The sequence below is a fragment of the Mytilus galloprovincialis genome, chromosome 10 (assembly GCF_965363235.1).
Source record: "Mytilus galloprovincialis chromosome 10, xbMytGall1.hap1.1, whole genome shotgun sequence".
Classification (NCBI taxonomy): Eukaryota; Metazoa; Mollusca; class Bivalvia; order Mytilida; family Mytilidae; genus Mytilus; species Mytilus galloprovincialis.
Window position 1 is genome coordinate 59,051,081 of NC_134847.1, and position 18,421 is coordinate 59,069,501.

The 18,421-nt window shown below is 30.2% G+C and overlaps 1 protein-coding gene across 1 annotated transcript; it reads right to left on the reverse strand.

The window, feature by feature from the left end:
* Positions 1 to 1,339: 1,339 nt before the first annotated feature.
* Positions 1,340 to 16,720, reverse strand: LOC143047975 (T-box transcription factor T homolog 1-like). Its single transcript, XM_076221354.1, has 7 exons — positions 16,353 to 16,720; positions 14,305 to 14,569; positions 11,364 to 11,501; positions 9,507 to 9,568; positions 8,887 to 8,945; positions 5,538 to 5,699; positions 1,340 to 2,930 (listed from the first exon to the last, which is right to left on the reverse strand). The coding sequence occupies exons 1-7, from the start codon at positions 16,613 to 16,615 to the stop codon at positions 2,548 to 2,550; spliced, it is 1,332 nt and encodes a 443-aa protein (XP_076077469.1). The 5' UTR covers positions 16,616 to 16,720; the 3' UTR covers positions 1,340 to 2,547.
* Between the last annotated feature and the right edge of the window lie 1,701 nt (positions 16,721 to 18,421).

Below are 18,421 nucleotides of genomic sequence, written 5' to 3' on the forward strand. Positions count from 1 at the left end.
TGTATTGTGTATGCTGATATGTCTATTATATTGTATTTCCAATCACCCCATAAATCGAGCATTCCCTTTGAACACCCTCTCTTGACTAATTAAAGAAAGGACGTTCATGAAAATGCATGAGTGCGACAAAAGTGATGGAAATGTTTGCTGAACATGGAAGCGAATCGACATCTCCTGGCAGTTAGTATGTGATTATGATACTGGTACAATTTCACATATAATGTTGGTTTTCCTTCGTTTTGAATACCACGCGGAAAAGATACCAATATAATTTATGATTATTTTCAACTCCATTTAATTTTGAGTGTTGGGTTCCTGAATGTCTATCAGTGTGGGAGTACGTTCGTAATCTTCCACATGGTATTATTAGGCAAAGTTGCATAAACAGCAAAGTTTATCAGATTAAAAGTCGGAAGTCACGCAATGGTAGCTATTAATTATCAATGACCAATCGATGTTCGGAATCATTTAACTGACTCAACATACACCTACACTTTGTCCCATTGATGAACTTTCATAAAAATCAATTAAAAGGAAATAGCTTTTAAATTTTTATTGCCTTTTTGACTTTTTCAAAAATACACATGACATGTTCACTTAATTGATAATTACACATGTATACAATAACAGTAATAGCACCTTATAGCTCTCACTATTCACTCTATATATCCAGTATTTATTTTACCATATACAATATAATACATTTATCATTATATACAAACAGCACTCTTACATCAGACAAAAACAAGAAGCGTTAGTCTATTAACACCATAAAACAGTGCATTATGGTGTGTTCGCTAATCTCCTTTAAACAAATGTGGGGTGGGGTGGGGTGGAGTTTCACAGAAACGACAACAAGAAACGTGATTAATCAGAGGTGCAACCCTTTGCTTATTTTTTTCGCTCCAGTTTTTGCATTTGGAGATGCTCGAAGATACTCGAATAAGATAACTGACCCGTACCCGATTTCACATTTTTTTTATTATTTATTATCTTATTTGTGATAATGAAAATATCGATTTGAATACTAAATACGAGTCGAATGTGGGATAATTGGATTATCTCATACATTGCCTTAAATATATATAGTAATAAAAACATTAACGGTACCAATTTGTCTACACCAGATGCGCTTTTCGACAAATAATGTCTCTTCAGTGATGCTCGTGGCCAAAATATGTAAAATCCAAAGCTAATATAAAAGATGTAGAGCTATAATCCAAAAGTTCCAAAAAGTATAGCCAAATCCGTGAAAGGGAATGCATGAGGGAGATACATTCCTTAATTTATAATATTTTTTATCAATAAAGATATTAGATAGAATTGGGATCGTGTAAAATTTTCAAAGTAAATTTAAATGAAGAATTTGACAGATACAAAGTTTATGTTTCACCTCTCCATATTATACTGTCACCTCTCTATATTCTACTGTCACCAACAGACTCCCACTAAAATGAATGGAGGTTTATAGAAAAAAAAAGTCAATTGGCATAAGCCTGGTAATCTTTGATCTGCTTCTCATTTTGAATTACAGATTTAGTTAAATAATTTAAATTCAGAAATCACATAAATTATAGGTTATCTAAAAAGTTTCACCTTTTCTAACAAGGTATTGCCAGCAATGGGCAGTAATAAAGACTGTATTGACCGTTATCAAGTGATTTACTGGGTATCTGACGAGTACAAGAAATTAATAAATAGGTGTTCATTGAAAACTTGTGAAAGGATCCAAGATTTGTGTATACTGTTTTTGCCAACATCTACCTGTAGATTTCGCTGATCTATTTACTTTCAACACCTGTTCAAACGATTCTTGTCAAATTCACTCATACATTTAATTTGTTTCCTTTTAATCACTGCTAACCATAGATTATTACACTGCACTGTATCTCGATATCCTTACATTAAACTTAAGCAACTAGTAAATTCTTGTTGCATTTTGGAAGTTTTAAAATAAAGTAGGATAGACCGCTTCTGGTTCTGTTGGGCATCAATAGATTTTAGGTATCACCAGGCATTGGGGTTATAAAACACATATCTTAATGGTACCATTGATTTTGATAAGTGTATATACTGAATCATAGGAATTTCGAGACAATTGAGAAACAGGTACACTTTCTGTGTACATCTTAGTATAACAGAACCACTGCAGCAATTCTCAATTGTCATATGTATTTGAAACTTGCGTACAAAAGAGCAGTTTTTCAGTTTATTAAGGTACATCTTTTGTGAACCAAACACTCACATCATTCAGAAACTCGTATTCTTTCTCATTTTCGCAGATCTCTCATTCATTTTCAATGTTCAATACTCCAACTCATATCAATCACAAATCTTTCATTCGTAACTCTAACAAACTTCACGTCTCCTTGTCCGTTATAATGCATTTCTTAAAACATACATACATATCAGCAATATTTTCTCACCATACGTAAATCTAACAAACTTGGCATCTAATTGCCCTTATTAAACCATGCATTTCATAAAACATATAAAACATGAAGCTCTTAATATTGTAATATCACATATTAAATTGGTTCAAATATTTTACATAGGTGGCGGCGTCAGTGGACTCCATGCATTGTTCCGTAAAGAGTCTCTCATTGGTGAGGAAAAAGACAGTTCACAAGAATCGAATGGTGACAGAGGTGACTGCGAGGTTAAAGAGTTTGGTACACTACAAGATGACACAGTTACATTAGGAACACTTGGTGCTACTCCTAGTGATGGATACGACGGGTTTGATCGAATGTATGGTACAGAACAGCTCTGGTTAGTTGGAATGTTACCCATGTGACCACTCATCCACATCCCGTATTGTGACTGGGGTGAGGTGTTAGAGGACAGGACGTTGTGAGAAGATGTTGCCATATGTGGCCAGCTATCCATGTTTAACATAGGTATATTTGGACTGACATCTCTAGAAAAGGCTGAAAATAGAAGAAAAAAGTTACTAAAAGTTGTGTATAGGATCATCTTTCCATGTGTATATAGTTCTCAAAAAGTAATAAATCCTTTGGCATTATTCATCCCCTCCTTGTTTTCGATTACAATTTCGAAGTTTTTAACTATCTTCTGGTCAGTGAAGCTTTTAAAGTGGCGGTAAATGAGAAAAGTCTGCAAATGTTGTTTTGTCAGAAAATGTCTGTCTTTCGCACTGCTGCATATCCAGTACTGTTACCACACTTTCTTTTCGAGTCAACATTTGATAAATTGGTTCAACTTGCATAAAATATTAATGGATTAAATGATGTGTATCATTTCTGGGATCTAGATGTGTATATTTTAAGATTTCTTTTTTAATTTGTGGTAAGCATAATGAAAATTGGCATATTGAGTGTGTAAAAAATTTCTAAGACTCGTCTTTATCCTTCGAAGTTCTGGCAAATGAACATAAGCGTTGTATTACAGAGGTCTCTCAGTGTATCAAGTAATAAAAATAATGAATTATTTACATTTAGAGTTACAAATTTGATTAGAAAACATAACAATGGAAAATAAAGTTTTATTGTAATGAAAAGTAAAAGGTTAGATAAACATGATAAATTAACGGACTATAATGTTTTATGTTGAACATTTTAATTAATTGAGAGACAAGCATTATGTTTCCTGGTTTGTCAGAACAATTTATATGCAAATATCCGGGTATTCTTTCATATTGATAGGAATTTACATATTTATGATACCCAACTGTAATATTTGGATATAATTAATTGTTATCTTTCAAATCTTGATGTGTTTTCCTATTTAGTAAAAAATATGTGTTTTTATTTATGAATTTTATAATATTTGCATAAATTGATAATTGTTTTCATTCTTCACAGTGCAATTATTATTTTTTTCGTGGAATCAATTAATTTTTTATTTTAATATAACAAAAATGGTCCTTTTTGGAGAATAATGATACCTCTCTGCTGAAGACCGTCGAACCAAAATTTTCCGAGACATTTTCTCACATGATTGTGTTTATACTAACTAAATACCTTTATTATCTGAGTGTTTAAAATCGGATTTTAGAGGCGAAAGAATCGTTTAACTCAAGCAAATAAGGATTGAAATAATTTCCATAGACCGTGAAATGATTTAAAACTAAACAATTTATTTCTTAATAAGAAATTGTAATAAAAATCCCCAAACATATCTTAAAATATTTAACAAAGGTAGAACTAAAGTTGTAATAGTTTTTGTCTAGGCTAATTGACAAATTAATGGCGAATTAAAAATTGTTATCAAAGATACCGTCCCACACAAAACCTGTTTTGTAGTATTTTGAAAATCTTGAGGGACGACTTAATACAAATAAACTTCCACAATAGAGGGGACGAAATAACACTTAGGTGAAAACTAGAAAAGTATTTCAAAACACATAAAAATAATAAGACTTTAGATCCCATAGACATATTTAATATGAATCTTTTCATGTCTCATTTATTGGAATCTCATATACGCCAAGAAAGCAATAAAATCTATTGTTATGGCGTGTTAATTGTTTTAAATTTACCGCACGCTTAAGTCCGTTGGGGACATCTCTATTTACTACATGTTTGGTCGTTTGTTTTGCATGTTTAACTACTTTATAAGTACTAAAATGGTCAACGCGATAAGATCTAAAGTGACCAGATCAGACAGTGATACATGTCTTCATTACAAGGGGTTCCAAGAGATATGATCTACAGTGACCAGTCGAAACAGGGATTCATCTCCTTATTAGGCAATTAGCGTTAAAATAGTATTAAGTAGGCGACATAAGATGTGACTTTATTACGTTCATGACTTTAATGTCTGACAGGAGTGCCAATAAGGTTGTCATCTCTGACCACATATATTTAATGTTAAAATTAAAAAAATAAATTCATGGGAACAAAACTTCAGCGATTAAAAAAATTGTATCAGGAAGTGTTATTAATAAATAGATTTTGATTCCATTCTCTCCTCATTTCGGGGTCTCGGTGACCGAGTGGCATAAGTTGTTTATTTGCTTTTAAAAATACAGAAATCTAAACCTTTTTATTGTATAAATGCATAATTCGGATTTTGGATTTTATATCAATAAAAGCTTTGACTTTGACTTTATTACATATATTTATTATTCTGTATTTATTCTGATAGTATTGTCTTTTTATTCTGATATCATTCTCGCTCTTTACTGATACCATTCTTTCTTTTTTCTTACTATTAATTCTATTTATAGCTATATCATATTAATTCTTTTTATAACTGTATCACTATCCAAAAAAAAAAAGATGTGGTATGATTGCCAATGAGACAAAAGACACAGAAATTAACAACTGTAGGTCACAGTGGTACAGCCTTTAACAATGAGCAAAGCCCATACCGCTAAGTCAGATTAAAAACAACCCGAAATGATTTTTCCTCATATCATTGTCTATTTATTATGATATTCGTTCTCTCTTCATTGTGATATCATTATTACCTTCAATCTGATTCCGAAGTCTTTTTTCAAACGAAAAAAGTGTTTAGTTAATTCAAAACAAAGAACTTTCCTATATAATCCAAATATTAAATAAAATACATACCATGAGGTGGAGATCGTCTTTGGTAAGGATGGTATGTTCGTGTATTCCTTAGACTCAGTCTGTCACAGTGGGTATTGGACAAGTTTAGGGCATTAGTGAATTGATGAGCGGGCGGTGGAACCAAGCCATGTCCTCCTGGTGGTAAATACCAAGCTCCTGCTACTGAAAAATAAAAACAATGTTAAAAATGGAACTTTTTAAAGTCTTAAATACATCTTCAAATTTTTGAGATTTTAGAATTTTTTACTATTTCAAATGATAAAATCTTGAAATTATTGCTATAAAGAAACAAAAGCAAAATCAAAACTGGGTGTCTTCGTAGACGTCCGCGTTTAAAAGAACTGCAGCTCTATTCACAAAAATTCGAACGTTTAAAAATGATCACAAGTAATACTGAATGTTCTGAACTTGTGAGTATTTTCAATCATATTATTAAGGGACAATAGTCGCCTAATGTGTATATACATATTGGCACTCATACCACATCTTCTTATATCTATATATACCAGTATGCATGTCTGTATATAAATTAACCTGACGATTCCAAGTCTTCAAAGGTGAAGTTATGACAAAGGAATGGCATAGCTTAGCTTTCCCTTTTGTACTTTAAAGTGATAATTACTTTTTCATCAAAGCAACGTAAGTGACCTGATGAAAGGTTAAATGACTCTTTTATTAAGCAATTGAGGAGGGTGTATCATCAGATCAAGCGATATGAAAATCATCCCATTTTGTATTGAAGACGCCAAATTAAATATTTCTCCAGCAAATTAGGGATATCAATATCAAAACTGTATATCATACAAAATCATATTTTGTTACGATCATGAGTCGGGGAGTAGAATAAAATTAAGATGTGTCGATATCGACGTAGGCGGTCGCCATTGTGAATGTAGGAGAAATGAGGTGATGACAGAATTTAACGGTTATAAAGTAATTGAATATCAACCACCCGTAAAAAACTGTGGAAGGGTGGTCTCATTCAGATATAGTATACAGATATATTTATAATCATGTTGCTTTTTCTGATAAAATCTGAATTGTAATTGGACATTACACGGGCGTTGACTCTACAAATATGAAATAGAGAAAATTGCGTATTTACTTAATAAATTTTGCAGGTGTCAATTTAACTTGTTTAATCAAAGTTTATTTTATTGTAATTAGTACAAAAATAGATCGACATTTTGGTTTGACGTTTATTTGCTTCGGAGGATGATTTCTTTACAAACTATCTAATGAGATACGATTTTTTATAATGAATTATAAACGTAATTTATCCTGGCTTTTTCAAGGTAAACTTTTTTCATCAAAAAATTGTTATCAATAGAAATATGGGAATAAGGTAATGCAATAAAACGCCTTTCTTGTTTATAATGTACTTATTTGTAGTTAATATTCAATTTTTATTGGAATGTGGCTTGTTATATTTATCATTTTAATATTGGTTAATGGAATCATAGAGCGAGTATTACTCGGATCTACCAGACCTTCTATATATATTTTTTTAACAATCATTAGTTTCAAGAATATGATTTTGTCATGAATGCAATACTTGTGTTAGAAAACTTTTTTCTTTTTTGTATATTTAATATATCTTTGTATCTTCATTTTATCCATCAAATGTAAATGTGCATACAAGAACTTCTTTATCTTTTTTAATCTCAACTTTATTAATTACCAAGATTATCTTGTAAATCGTAAAACTTTATTTGTAAATTAATTTTAAAATGTTGCCAGGAGGAGAAGCGAGTGTAGTTTCGGAAACTATAATTTTGTTTGTATTTACATTATCGCCGTCTTGTTATTTTGTAGTAAACTTTAACAATACTCAATAAAGGTAGATACTATCTTTTGGGTATATCTACCGTGAAACAAACAAAACGAAGTGTTTCCGTCATAATGGGAAGCGACGGCGAATGATCACAAAATAGAATAAGTATTTATTAAAAACAAGCAAAAGATGATTTTAAATATTTAATATAAATTTGCTTAATTGTTTATTTTGTCACATATCAGTGTTTATCTGTTTGTTATAAATAGTAGTGTCAAACATTGATCGAATGTTTATCTAGAAGTCGGTACCTTTGAAGGTGAATAGTACCTAAGTGGTATTAAGGGTACTCGAACTACTTCATGGTGACATTACGGAGGACATCGTCAAGGAGAAGTATTGCAGCTCCTGATTTTAACCATTAAAGTATGTACAACCATGGAAGTAATATTTAAATATTACTTTCATGGTACAACATAAAACAACCTATACACCATATGTCTGAGGACATATTTATGCCATTAAGACTTGACGAGAGAGGGTCATGATTGGTAACATATAAAGTTATGGGATGCATCTAGTGTATTTTCATCTTTCCTTTCTCAAAATCATGTCAATTGTTTTCCTGATTTGAAATAAAAAAAAACTCAATACCCAATTATTTTTTAGCATTCCACAATACTTTAACATATCTGCCGCTTTTATCGCACAAGCAAAACTGAATGAAAATATATCGGAGTATCATTGTATACGTGTAGCTATTGTATGAAAAGTTAACGTATCTTAATTCGTAGCAAGACAAGAATGCAATGTTTTGGTATTGATGTTTTGTCTCATAATCCATTGAATTCTGTCATTTTATTTACCATTAATAATTCATTGATAATTATCTGGTTACTTATCACATGTCTTTCACAATTACGTGACAAATTCGACCAAGTTCAGATTGATTGAACGAAAACTATCACTTTAATATCCAATACTTCATTTTAAATCTTTTTAACTCAATTGATAAGTCTGTGAAAAATTATTCTTAAGACAACTTTTACTGATTATGCCTTTGAAATGTCAAGCAACGTGTATGAATGGAAATTGTAAAAGGCCTGGAAATAAAAACAATCACTAAGATTTCTCCTAGGAATACTAGTGAACACCTGTGTAAAACTTTGTGGAATTTTTATTTGATGACCTAAACTTGACGTTGGCATTTTACTTGTTTTTTTAACTATGGAATAACATAAATAATATATTTAAGAAAAAGATGGAAAGGGCAGCAGAATTACTAATTTGTCAAATTTGTCATTTTACATAGGCTCATTTAACGTCTATCATTTCCGTTGAAATACAATGCTACACATGTTTGATAAATTAATACAAAAAATGTCCAATGTGTAGTCATATTGTGTTCCTTGGTATGGGTTATATACACGCATATGTGCTCACATCAATCCGAGATCTAACTAAGCATAATCATGCTGTTATGATATTGATACTTGCTGCAACTGAAAATGGTAAAAGTAAGTGACAAAAGTGCACCTCAAATTGATAAAACCTCTGAATTTCAATTAAACTTACAGTGAGACAGAGATCTTTGACCATCTATAACATCGTCTACAAAATCTTTCTGATCGGGTCTGAAATACAAAAAAAGCAACGTAAGAAAAATGCACAAGTTAACAGGTCCGACAGTACTACATTGAATATTAAAAAAAAATAATATATTCAATAAATAATTGAAAACAAAGAATCGTCATTCTTTTTTGTCTAACCAAGTTAGAAGTTATAGAGCTCATATATTTGGCAATGAAATTCAACCGTATAAAAAATACTTTTGCATGTTCGTATGAAATAATAAATCACTTCAATATTTACTGATACGTTGACACAAGTTATCAATTCAAACACTACATAAAGACTTTATACCAATCCAGTGCACCGTTTGTACAACTTTTCAAATAAACCACACTAGAAACACTCCTACCACTTTAAAATATACCACTGTTGTTTGAAACAATATAAAAATTATCTAATTTCGAGAGAACCATATCAAATTCAAGTTGGAAAACGTTAATTTATTTTCATTTCCTTTCTTTGAAGTCTTTAACTCAAATATATAACATCTCTTACTCCTGTCTGGAACAACGGACAGTGTTTGTCATTGAGAGACAATAAGAATAATCTGGGCGCCTTCTTACCTTTCTTTAGCGTCCAGAAAAGCTTTGGCAAACGGGTTATGCTTAATTTTGAGTGCTGTGATCTGCAAAGAGAGAAAAATATTACAAATTGTAAATATTTAAACATTTAAAAATCTATTTATTTTTCACGTACGGATTTATTGCACATGATTTTAAGCTATTTGATTCATATTTCAATGGTATACAATCAATTAATACGGTGTCATTTTCATAAGTCGTAACAATATAACTGTGTTTCAACGGAAATAAATGCATACAGAGTTTTCAAGGAAAAACCATCAAAATCAAGAAAAATGACTGTAGCTTTTGAATTAATTGTATTTTACAAATATGACAATTTTTCTTTGAATTTATTTGTATTTTTCCGAAACATAATTATATTATCAATATTATTATATCACGGTATTTCTTTTTAGCATGTTTTTATTCCCATGACTTTTGACAAACCACAGAAATTAAGTGTTAAATCGAAGCGGTTCATTAATTGAAATTGTCTGTGAAATATATCTGTAGGCCCTAAACGGAAAGGACAGGCGTTAATTTTGGAACATCATTTACAGGCGGTCAAATTATAGAAATCCTTACGTAGACCAAAAAGAACCATTACGAAGGACTTTCCCACGAAAACTTACTGTTCCCGAGACGGACGTTTGATTATTAACACTGTACAAATATATTCAGAATTCATTAAAGTTTTTGTGAGACATGGTCGGGGCAATATCGACTTTCACAAAGATGTGACAAAAACTAAAGAACTGTGCAAATCTTAAATTCTTTATCTTAAATGTTTGTGTTGAAACATATAACCAATTACCTAATATAATGCTTCACAAAATTAAATTACTATCAAATTGCATATTAAATGACTATTTGATTTCTTCAAACTTTCATAAGTAGGTACAAATCTTTTCTTTGAAGAGTTCGTGTCAATTTGATGATTAGATTGGAACGCAATTTTATAAATTTTTACTCTGTTTGAGAAATAATTGGAAAAAAATGAGAAATTATCAGCTTTTTGTCCACACAGATAGTCAGAAATACAAACAGACATTGCATGTATAAGTTCAAACACTGATTTAGAAGATATGTCAGATTTGTTTTACTAAAAAATTAAGTGAATTAAAAAAGCAACTATACCGAAAGGACAATTTTACTTGAAATCCTTTTCAACACATTCAGAGAAGTATGGAATATTCAATGGCGTTATTTGTAAACTTGATAAAAAGTAGTCCCATACTGAGGGTGCAATAGAGAATATTTATTGGAAAATGAGACAACGCTTTGACCAAAAGAAAAACAGACGAATATGGATCCCCAAAAACAACGTCAAAGCACTGCATCACTTTATATACATAGAAAACTGATGTTTGATTGAGAAACAGGATTCACCATATCCCCCACTCTCAAACGGGCAAAAGTGGTACCCCGGAAGAAAATAATCACAAACTGCAATCTCAAAATTGAAAAAAATCTCTTTGTCATGGTATTGTATTTTTCTTTATAATCATAAATGAAGAAAACGAAAATAAGAATACATGTTCGAAGATGAAATAGTGGCAATATGTATAGGCTACACATCTCAAGCGATCTTTTTAAATAGGTTATCCGAATAACAATAAACTGTTCATCCATTATAGACGAATAACAGGCCATTAACTGTCCAAGGAAAAACATAATTTTTTTTATTTAGATCGGTAGTAACGACTTTGGACCGTATCAGCAAACAGCAGTCAATTTTTTAAAATTGATTGGCATTAACATATTATATTTCTGACTCAGTAAAAATGCAGTAAATCTTAAAAAGCAGTTGCAGTATATACAAATATTTTAGCAAAAAAAAGATATAATAAAACTCACCTCTTCATTTTGGTAGGCAGTGACGGCGATAAACTGTGTCTCCGGGAAGTTAAAACTACTGATCTTCTTTTTCTGATTGTTTGTAACTTTAACTATGTGAAGTCTTGGTTCGTACTTGTGTAAGGAATTCAACATTATCTGTTAATGTAAATAAATGATTTGCATATTTTATATTAATTTGATTATTGCATTATGTCGCTTCAGCTCAAAATAGCTGTATCTCAATGAAAATATTCTATTATAGTGGGTGGAAAATTTCATACAAATTTGAAGATGATCTGATGAAAACAGAAATCTTATCAAGGCGAAAGTGTTATAATGTCAATGTATATGTGTTCCCCTTACAGAACTCTGGGAACTGTTATAAACAATGCTATAATATCTGTTTCTTTTGGTAAAAATATCATTTAACCTTTATGGAGTGGTGTAGATTTGGACTGAAAAGTGTGGGATAGGGTCTAAAAGTGACTAGGAAAAAAAATATCATTCACGACGGCTCATACGACAGCCCAGAGTTCTTGAAATCTTCTTTTGCCTGGTGGTTGAAGAAACTATGCAGGTCCTAACTATCATTTCTATTGCAAATCACCAAAACTGTGTTGGTCCTTCCAAAAAGGTGGTGGTCAAATCCCTAGGACCACCACTTATCGAGAACTCTGCGACAGCGTCCCTTATTCCATACTGAAATATTTCTCCCATATACTAGAATATGTTTTGCCCATTTGGAATTATTTTTTGTAATGCTAACTTGAAGCTTTGAATTTTAATCTCAAGTTCAATTTGATAAAGTAACTGATCTTCAACGAAAATTACATTTTTCTTCCTTCAGATTTTATTTTGATAACCGGCGAAATTACTTCAAGAAGCATGCACTGTAAAGATTGCAATTTTAATACTAATATGGGATTAAATGATGATATCAGTGATTTGTATATAGTTCATAATAACCTTCTGAGATACATTATTATGATAAATCTTCTTAATATAAAGATTCAATGGACCACAAAACTTAATAATTTCCTGGGCGTAAAAAAGTAAATATAAACAACCGTGAAAAGAGATTCGTGGCAACGCTTGATTTAATTTTTAATGTCACGTTTAAACTGTGTCTGAATCTTCCTCGGCAGAACCATTTTGATAAATTTTGAATTTTCAAAATGGTCAATAACTCAAAATGGTCTAATTCCCAGATTTTACTGAGGTACAGAAATATGGTCAGCACTAAACTTTTTCTTTCCGACATTTAAAAAGTCGGGTGTCCGTTTGGTTGTGCGACCGATGCTGAAATACCGACATCCACGTTCAGTCATCCTACAGAAATTTTAGTGTAAAACAAATTGTTTTCAGGTCCCTAAATTGATTTTGTAAATGTTTTTTTATTACAAAGGGAGCTATGGGACATACGCCAGTGTCTGAGACAGTTAACCAGCAACAACAAAAACAAAACAAACGACATATTCTTGTAAACAAGTCCAACAACGTATGTGTATATTTGTAGATGTATATGTATTGGATGATTGATAGATTTTTATTGCAATTTAAGATTGAAACAAATAATTGGAGATTTGACAGAACATATAAATACGCTGGTCAGACTAAAGAAACAAAAATACAAATAACAGCAAAAAAGGAAAAAGAAAGAAGCAGCGGATAGTGGTTTACGCAATAAAATCGGACATGTTCAGAGACTTGTTTCATTATCCAAAGTTTACAATGGGAGAGAAATCTATCTTGTTTTTATTCTCTGAAGTTTTCATTCCCCTATTTAACGTAGAATTTTTATTGTGAAATCGAGAAAAAAATTGTCAAGAAATTAAATATAAACATCAAAAACAATTAAAGACATCAAAAGGGAACTTTACACACAGCTATAAAGTGTTTATATTATTATCTGGTTTTGGAGATGTTAAATATCCTCTTCAGAAACAATAAAAATTTAATGGGGGATATTTAACTTTGAATCAAATTTGAATTTTATATAATTTACTCACTGGAGGTAGAACTATAGTCAATTTTAAAAGTAGAAAACAAACTTATAAAAAAGAATCGAACTAAAAAAAAATTAATGTGCCAAAACCACATAACGATTCCTTGTTATGGGGATGTTGATAAGAAAAGAATATATATATATTGCATTTGTCCAATAAATTGTTTTTGAAACGCAATTGTATTATTAATCTGTTACCCTAAAAAGAATTTAAATCACATTTTTACAATGGAGAGTATTTGCAATATCACAAGTTTTTAGTTGGAGATAGAACTTCGTAAATAGTTAAACATAAGCTTAGAATAATATCTTGTAAAGGAAAAAGTAAGGTCCCACTAGTTATCCTTCTGGAATTTTATCGTAGAATTGCTGCGATCTCATTGACGTTATATCACCATTTCCTTTTATCTATACTTTTGAAACCATACATAGTTCGTTTCTTTTTTTGTTCTTTTAACAGTTTAATTTAGATACATTATAGATATCCCCAATGAGATGTAGCTACATAAAGAACAAACATAAAAAAAAATGGACAAAAAGCGTGAATTCCTATAAATAATGGGTACTATAAAGAATTTGCGATTTATGATATGATAAATTCGAGAAAGAGAAGTCTTCAGTATACCCGGTGATCCGACTAGCTTAACCACATATTCTTGGCTTTATACTATTTGTCAATGATGTTACCATATGCGGAAAACCATTATATATATATATATATATATGTTATAGCTTATTAAAATGTTATCTTTTTACATTATATTTTCAACTGTCCGACATAATGATTGTGATATTAAACCAATATAGGTTAATATGCTAATGGAAGATTATTAATATTTTATATCCTCAACAATTGCACTTATATATTTGAAAATAGTCGCAAAAATATGCAGAAGTCATTTCAAGACTTTCATTTAAATATTAGTTTAACACAAAAAAAAAGTATCTTCTTACCTGTCCGCCTCCATTTAATTTGTTTGTCAGTTTCACTTTGCTGAAAGAAACTGGTTCCTTCATCCAATGTGCTCCAAAGTTAGGGGAATCAGGGTGTATATAGACACAGTTAGGGGCAGCAGGTTCTGCCTTACCCCCGGCTACCCAGTCTCCATTGATGTACTTCCATCTGTGAGTATCTACTTGTGCAAAGTCCAGTAAGACTGTGTACATGGCATTAGGGTCTAGTCCAGAAATATTAACTTTGAACACGGGGAACATTCGCCTGCAAATAAATGTATGCATGTGTCAAAAAGAAGCTTTGGGTAATTATACAGCACTTATATAAAAACTTAAGCATATATATATGAAAATTCATGTATTTATGCCAAGAAAAATTAGGAATTCGACATATTGTATCTATCAAATTTTTAGAAACTTCTTATTAGTAATAAATGTACACCTTATTATCTTACTTTATCGCCTTATAGTAGGTCATCATGTGAATTGTTTTCTGAAGCTTGTACAAAATATCTGTTAATCTTTCACTAAATTGTTGTTTTATTTGTGTACTCCATCAGGAGCTCATTTCTATTAAACTAAGCATTTTTCAGATAATCTTATATTTCTAAAATATTCTTAGTAGGATAATGATAAGCTTTGTAACTAAATAAACTACAATAGTTCAGACCAGTGGGTTCTGGTTGGGAGAAAATATTTACATCATTGTATCAGATATAGAACTGAAAATTGAAATTACTTTCATAGAGTAAATCGTGACCTGTTGATTTTTTAAATTAATGTCGTTGGTTTTTTTTACATTAATACATATAATGCCAATTTATTTATCTTGCACGATGGTCTTTAACTTGGGAACTTAGGGTTTAACTCAAACCGCAAGCATGCAGGTTCGTGGATACTTTGAATGCATGCAACTATCTTTATCTAAATTTATTCCAATTATATATGCCTTTCAAATTTTCTTAAATGAGAGTATTGGTTCTTTTTTTCTGTTTAGATACTTTTAAAATAAATATTAATTATACACCAAATACAGTAAATTTAATTGAGTATATATAATTTATTCAGGGGAACTGGCCTGAAAACCTTGCAAAAAAATCAAGTAAGCGTAATCTGTCTGAATAAGTTAGTATAAGTGTTGACAAGAAAATTGTTGTGTATCAGATGAAATTTTGACAAGTCTTACTAAAGAAACTTGACACATACGTGTAGGAAGCCTAACACGTTCTCGACGATCCTTTAACACCATAAGAGGTTATTTACTTTTCCAAAATATTTACTAAAACGATCATTAAATATTGCATGGAATAATTTTTAAAAATAATCATAAATAATTTTATTTACACAAAAATATTAGAAGCGAAACAAAGTACCTTTAGACGTAAATGATTTATACACTCATATGAAATTAAATTTTTATTTTCTTCATTCATTTACAGAAACTAATGGCAGTATAAATAAAATAAATCGACCAATAAATATTCATCTGTGAATAGAAGAAATACGTTATGCAACGTCAAATTTAACTTTTAGAAAAGTTTTGGATTGTTTAGGACACCATAAATATAAAAACACTGGGAGAAATGAATAGGACGAGTAAAGTGCACGCAGTTCCCTACCTGAATTATTATATTTATATTCCTAACTGTCGAACACGTGCGAAATAAAATTTATTATTTCAATTTAAATAATATTCTGTAAATTTTGATTTGAATCAACAAAATTTAATGACGATATATATTTATGATAAAGATACGAAGATGTTTGTCAAACAGTTGGATTTTTCTGCTTAGTATTTGAAAAATAATCTTATTTTCTAAATCTTGGAATATTATACTAGTTTGTTTAATAGTCCCAGTCAAAAATTTACAAATAATCAAAAGTTAACAAAATCTCCATTCTATGACTGTGTTATGTTTTTATTTATTAAGCATATACTTGTTAGAAAACTAAGTTTCGTATCAGCATGAAACATAGTAGCATAACAAATTAACAACGACGGTATATTCAGTATCATAAAAGTGTAAATAAACTGTTCAAATATTTACCTTCCATTTTTTGTCACTATCATTTCGTTAGTATATTCTTTGAATTTGCTCCATAGTTCCTTCTCTTCAAGTTTAACATTTAACTGTCTTTCAGTTGGGTCTCCTTTTTCACTCCCGATGGTCATCTCACTATCCACGGCATTTAAAAGATGGGTCAAGTTAACCTGGTTGGATTTCATTTCAGCGGAATTGTCTAAATCCAAAATCTTGTTTTCGAGTTTCGGCTCAACTTTAAATTCACACATAGGCATCGAATCTAGCATTGGATAGATATTTGTCAATTTTATCGAAGTCCGTTTCTATTCAACGTGTTAGTAAATGTTTCACTCGGAAATGTAAAGTGTTTCGAAGAATGAATTACACATGTTTACGAACTAACACTTAAGGTATATATTTATCATTTGGTCTTTTGATCTTGCCGATTTCCACCACGGGTTTAAACCAATCACAATCACCGGTTTCCTACAAGGGGCGTGGCTGAAGTTAAACGATTGGTTGTTGTCAAATGCTTTTTTATTTCTCATAATTAAATTTTCAAAGAAATATCATTAGTTAATTGATATTTAATTATCTATTTTAACTAAGAAACAACAATTATTATATTGCTGATAAAATAAATAATAGATCTTAAAAAATCATAAACTAATGTTCGTATCTTCTTTCATTGTTTATTTTTCAATTTTATTTTATATTTTAATTCAAATGATATTGGTGACAGCGGTTTTGATATATACCTGCGTTTGTTGTCATATGGATATTAAACATAAGTAGCCCCGCATATATTTTCGTGCAAGGACATACCTACAACTTTATATTTATTTATTTTAATGGTAGGAAAATTCATTTATATAAACGGTTTTATTTATCCGCCATAAAATGTTCCATTCATTCTTTCTTTAAAAAAAAAGTTTTCATAAAAGGGCTTCGTTTATCCTAAAGTAGCTTCTTCAGCGAGAAGATATATTGATTCAAATATAATATCAATATATAAAAACAGATAATAAAGATTCGTTTTATTTTATGATTATCTAAATATCAAAATAGTTCATGTAGCTGAAAAGATTATGTTATGGTCCACAAAAGTAAAAGGAATGATACTTTTTTATTTTTGTTTGCATGCACATTTGGGAAATTTGCTCAACTGAAAATATTCACGTTGCTTCAATCTTAACAGTTATATTTTGTTTCCTTATAACGATGTTTTCTTTAGAAAACTGTAAATTACTTGACCGGTATGTAAGCTAAAATGGGAATAGTGTTGTTTACAACTTATTTCCATGTACGGCAATGGAAAGCTTTGTATTTATTAGTAAGGAGTTGCAAAGCAAAAATCCTTTTTATCAGCAATATTTATTGTTACACTGCAAAAATATAACTTTTTTTATTTATTAATTACAAAAGCTTAACTGAAATATGCCAATGGAACACAAAAGAAACGAAAAGCTGCTATTGTTATCAGTTTTAAGTGATAACAAAAATATATTTTTGCCTAGGTAAGCAAAATAACTTTTAAAAAAATCGTAAAATATAAAAAGTGCATACAATGTCATGTTATATCCTTTTTCTACTATATTTATTGTCAAACATTATTTTAGATTTTTATTTTTAGATTCCATATGGCATTTCTATATATATATTCTCAGATCACTTACAATTCAATATGTACATCGTAAGCTAAGATTTTTTTTTTATTTTTTAGACAAATGTTATTGATGCAATAATTTTAAAAGATATATATATATATATATAAGTACCAAAAAATTTATTTGAAACTAAAAGAAATTGAAAGCTCATATTATTTGGTATATTTTTCCATTTTTTGTGTGTGTAATGTCGATGTTTATTAGTTAATCACATATAAGTCGGTAATCTCATCATTATTGTAAGAATTATGACATATGGTTATCAAATATTGTGTTTATTTAATGATTTTGTCCATTCTTCAATAATTAGATTAATCATAATAGATTTTCTATGGTCAGACCAAGCTGACAAATCACTCATTCCATCTGGACTAGACAACTTTGAACTTCAACCGTAGAAATTTAAATAAAATGTTTTTACTACAA

Bases quoted from the DNA above. Each gene is read 5' to 3' on its own strand.
- LOC143047975 (XM_076221354.1), bottom strand. From the start codon at position 16,615: ATGCTAGATTCGATGCCTATGTGTGAATTTAAAGTTGAGCCGAAACTC. The intron at 14,570-16,352 runs GTAAATATTTGA...ATTTATTTGCAG, and splicing joins ATAGTGACAAAAAATGGAAG to GCGAATGTTCCCCGTGTTCA. The intron at 9,569-11,363 runs GTGAGTTTTATT...CTCTCTTTGCAG, and splicing joins CTGCCTACCAAAATGAAGAG to ATCACAGCACTCAAAATTAA.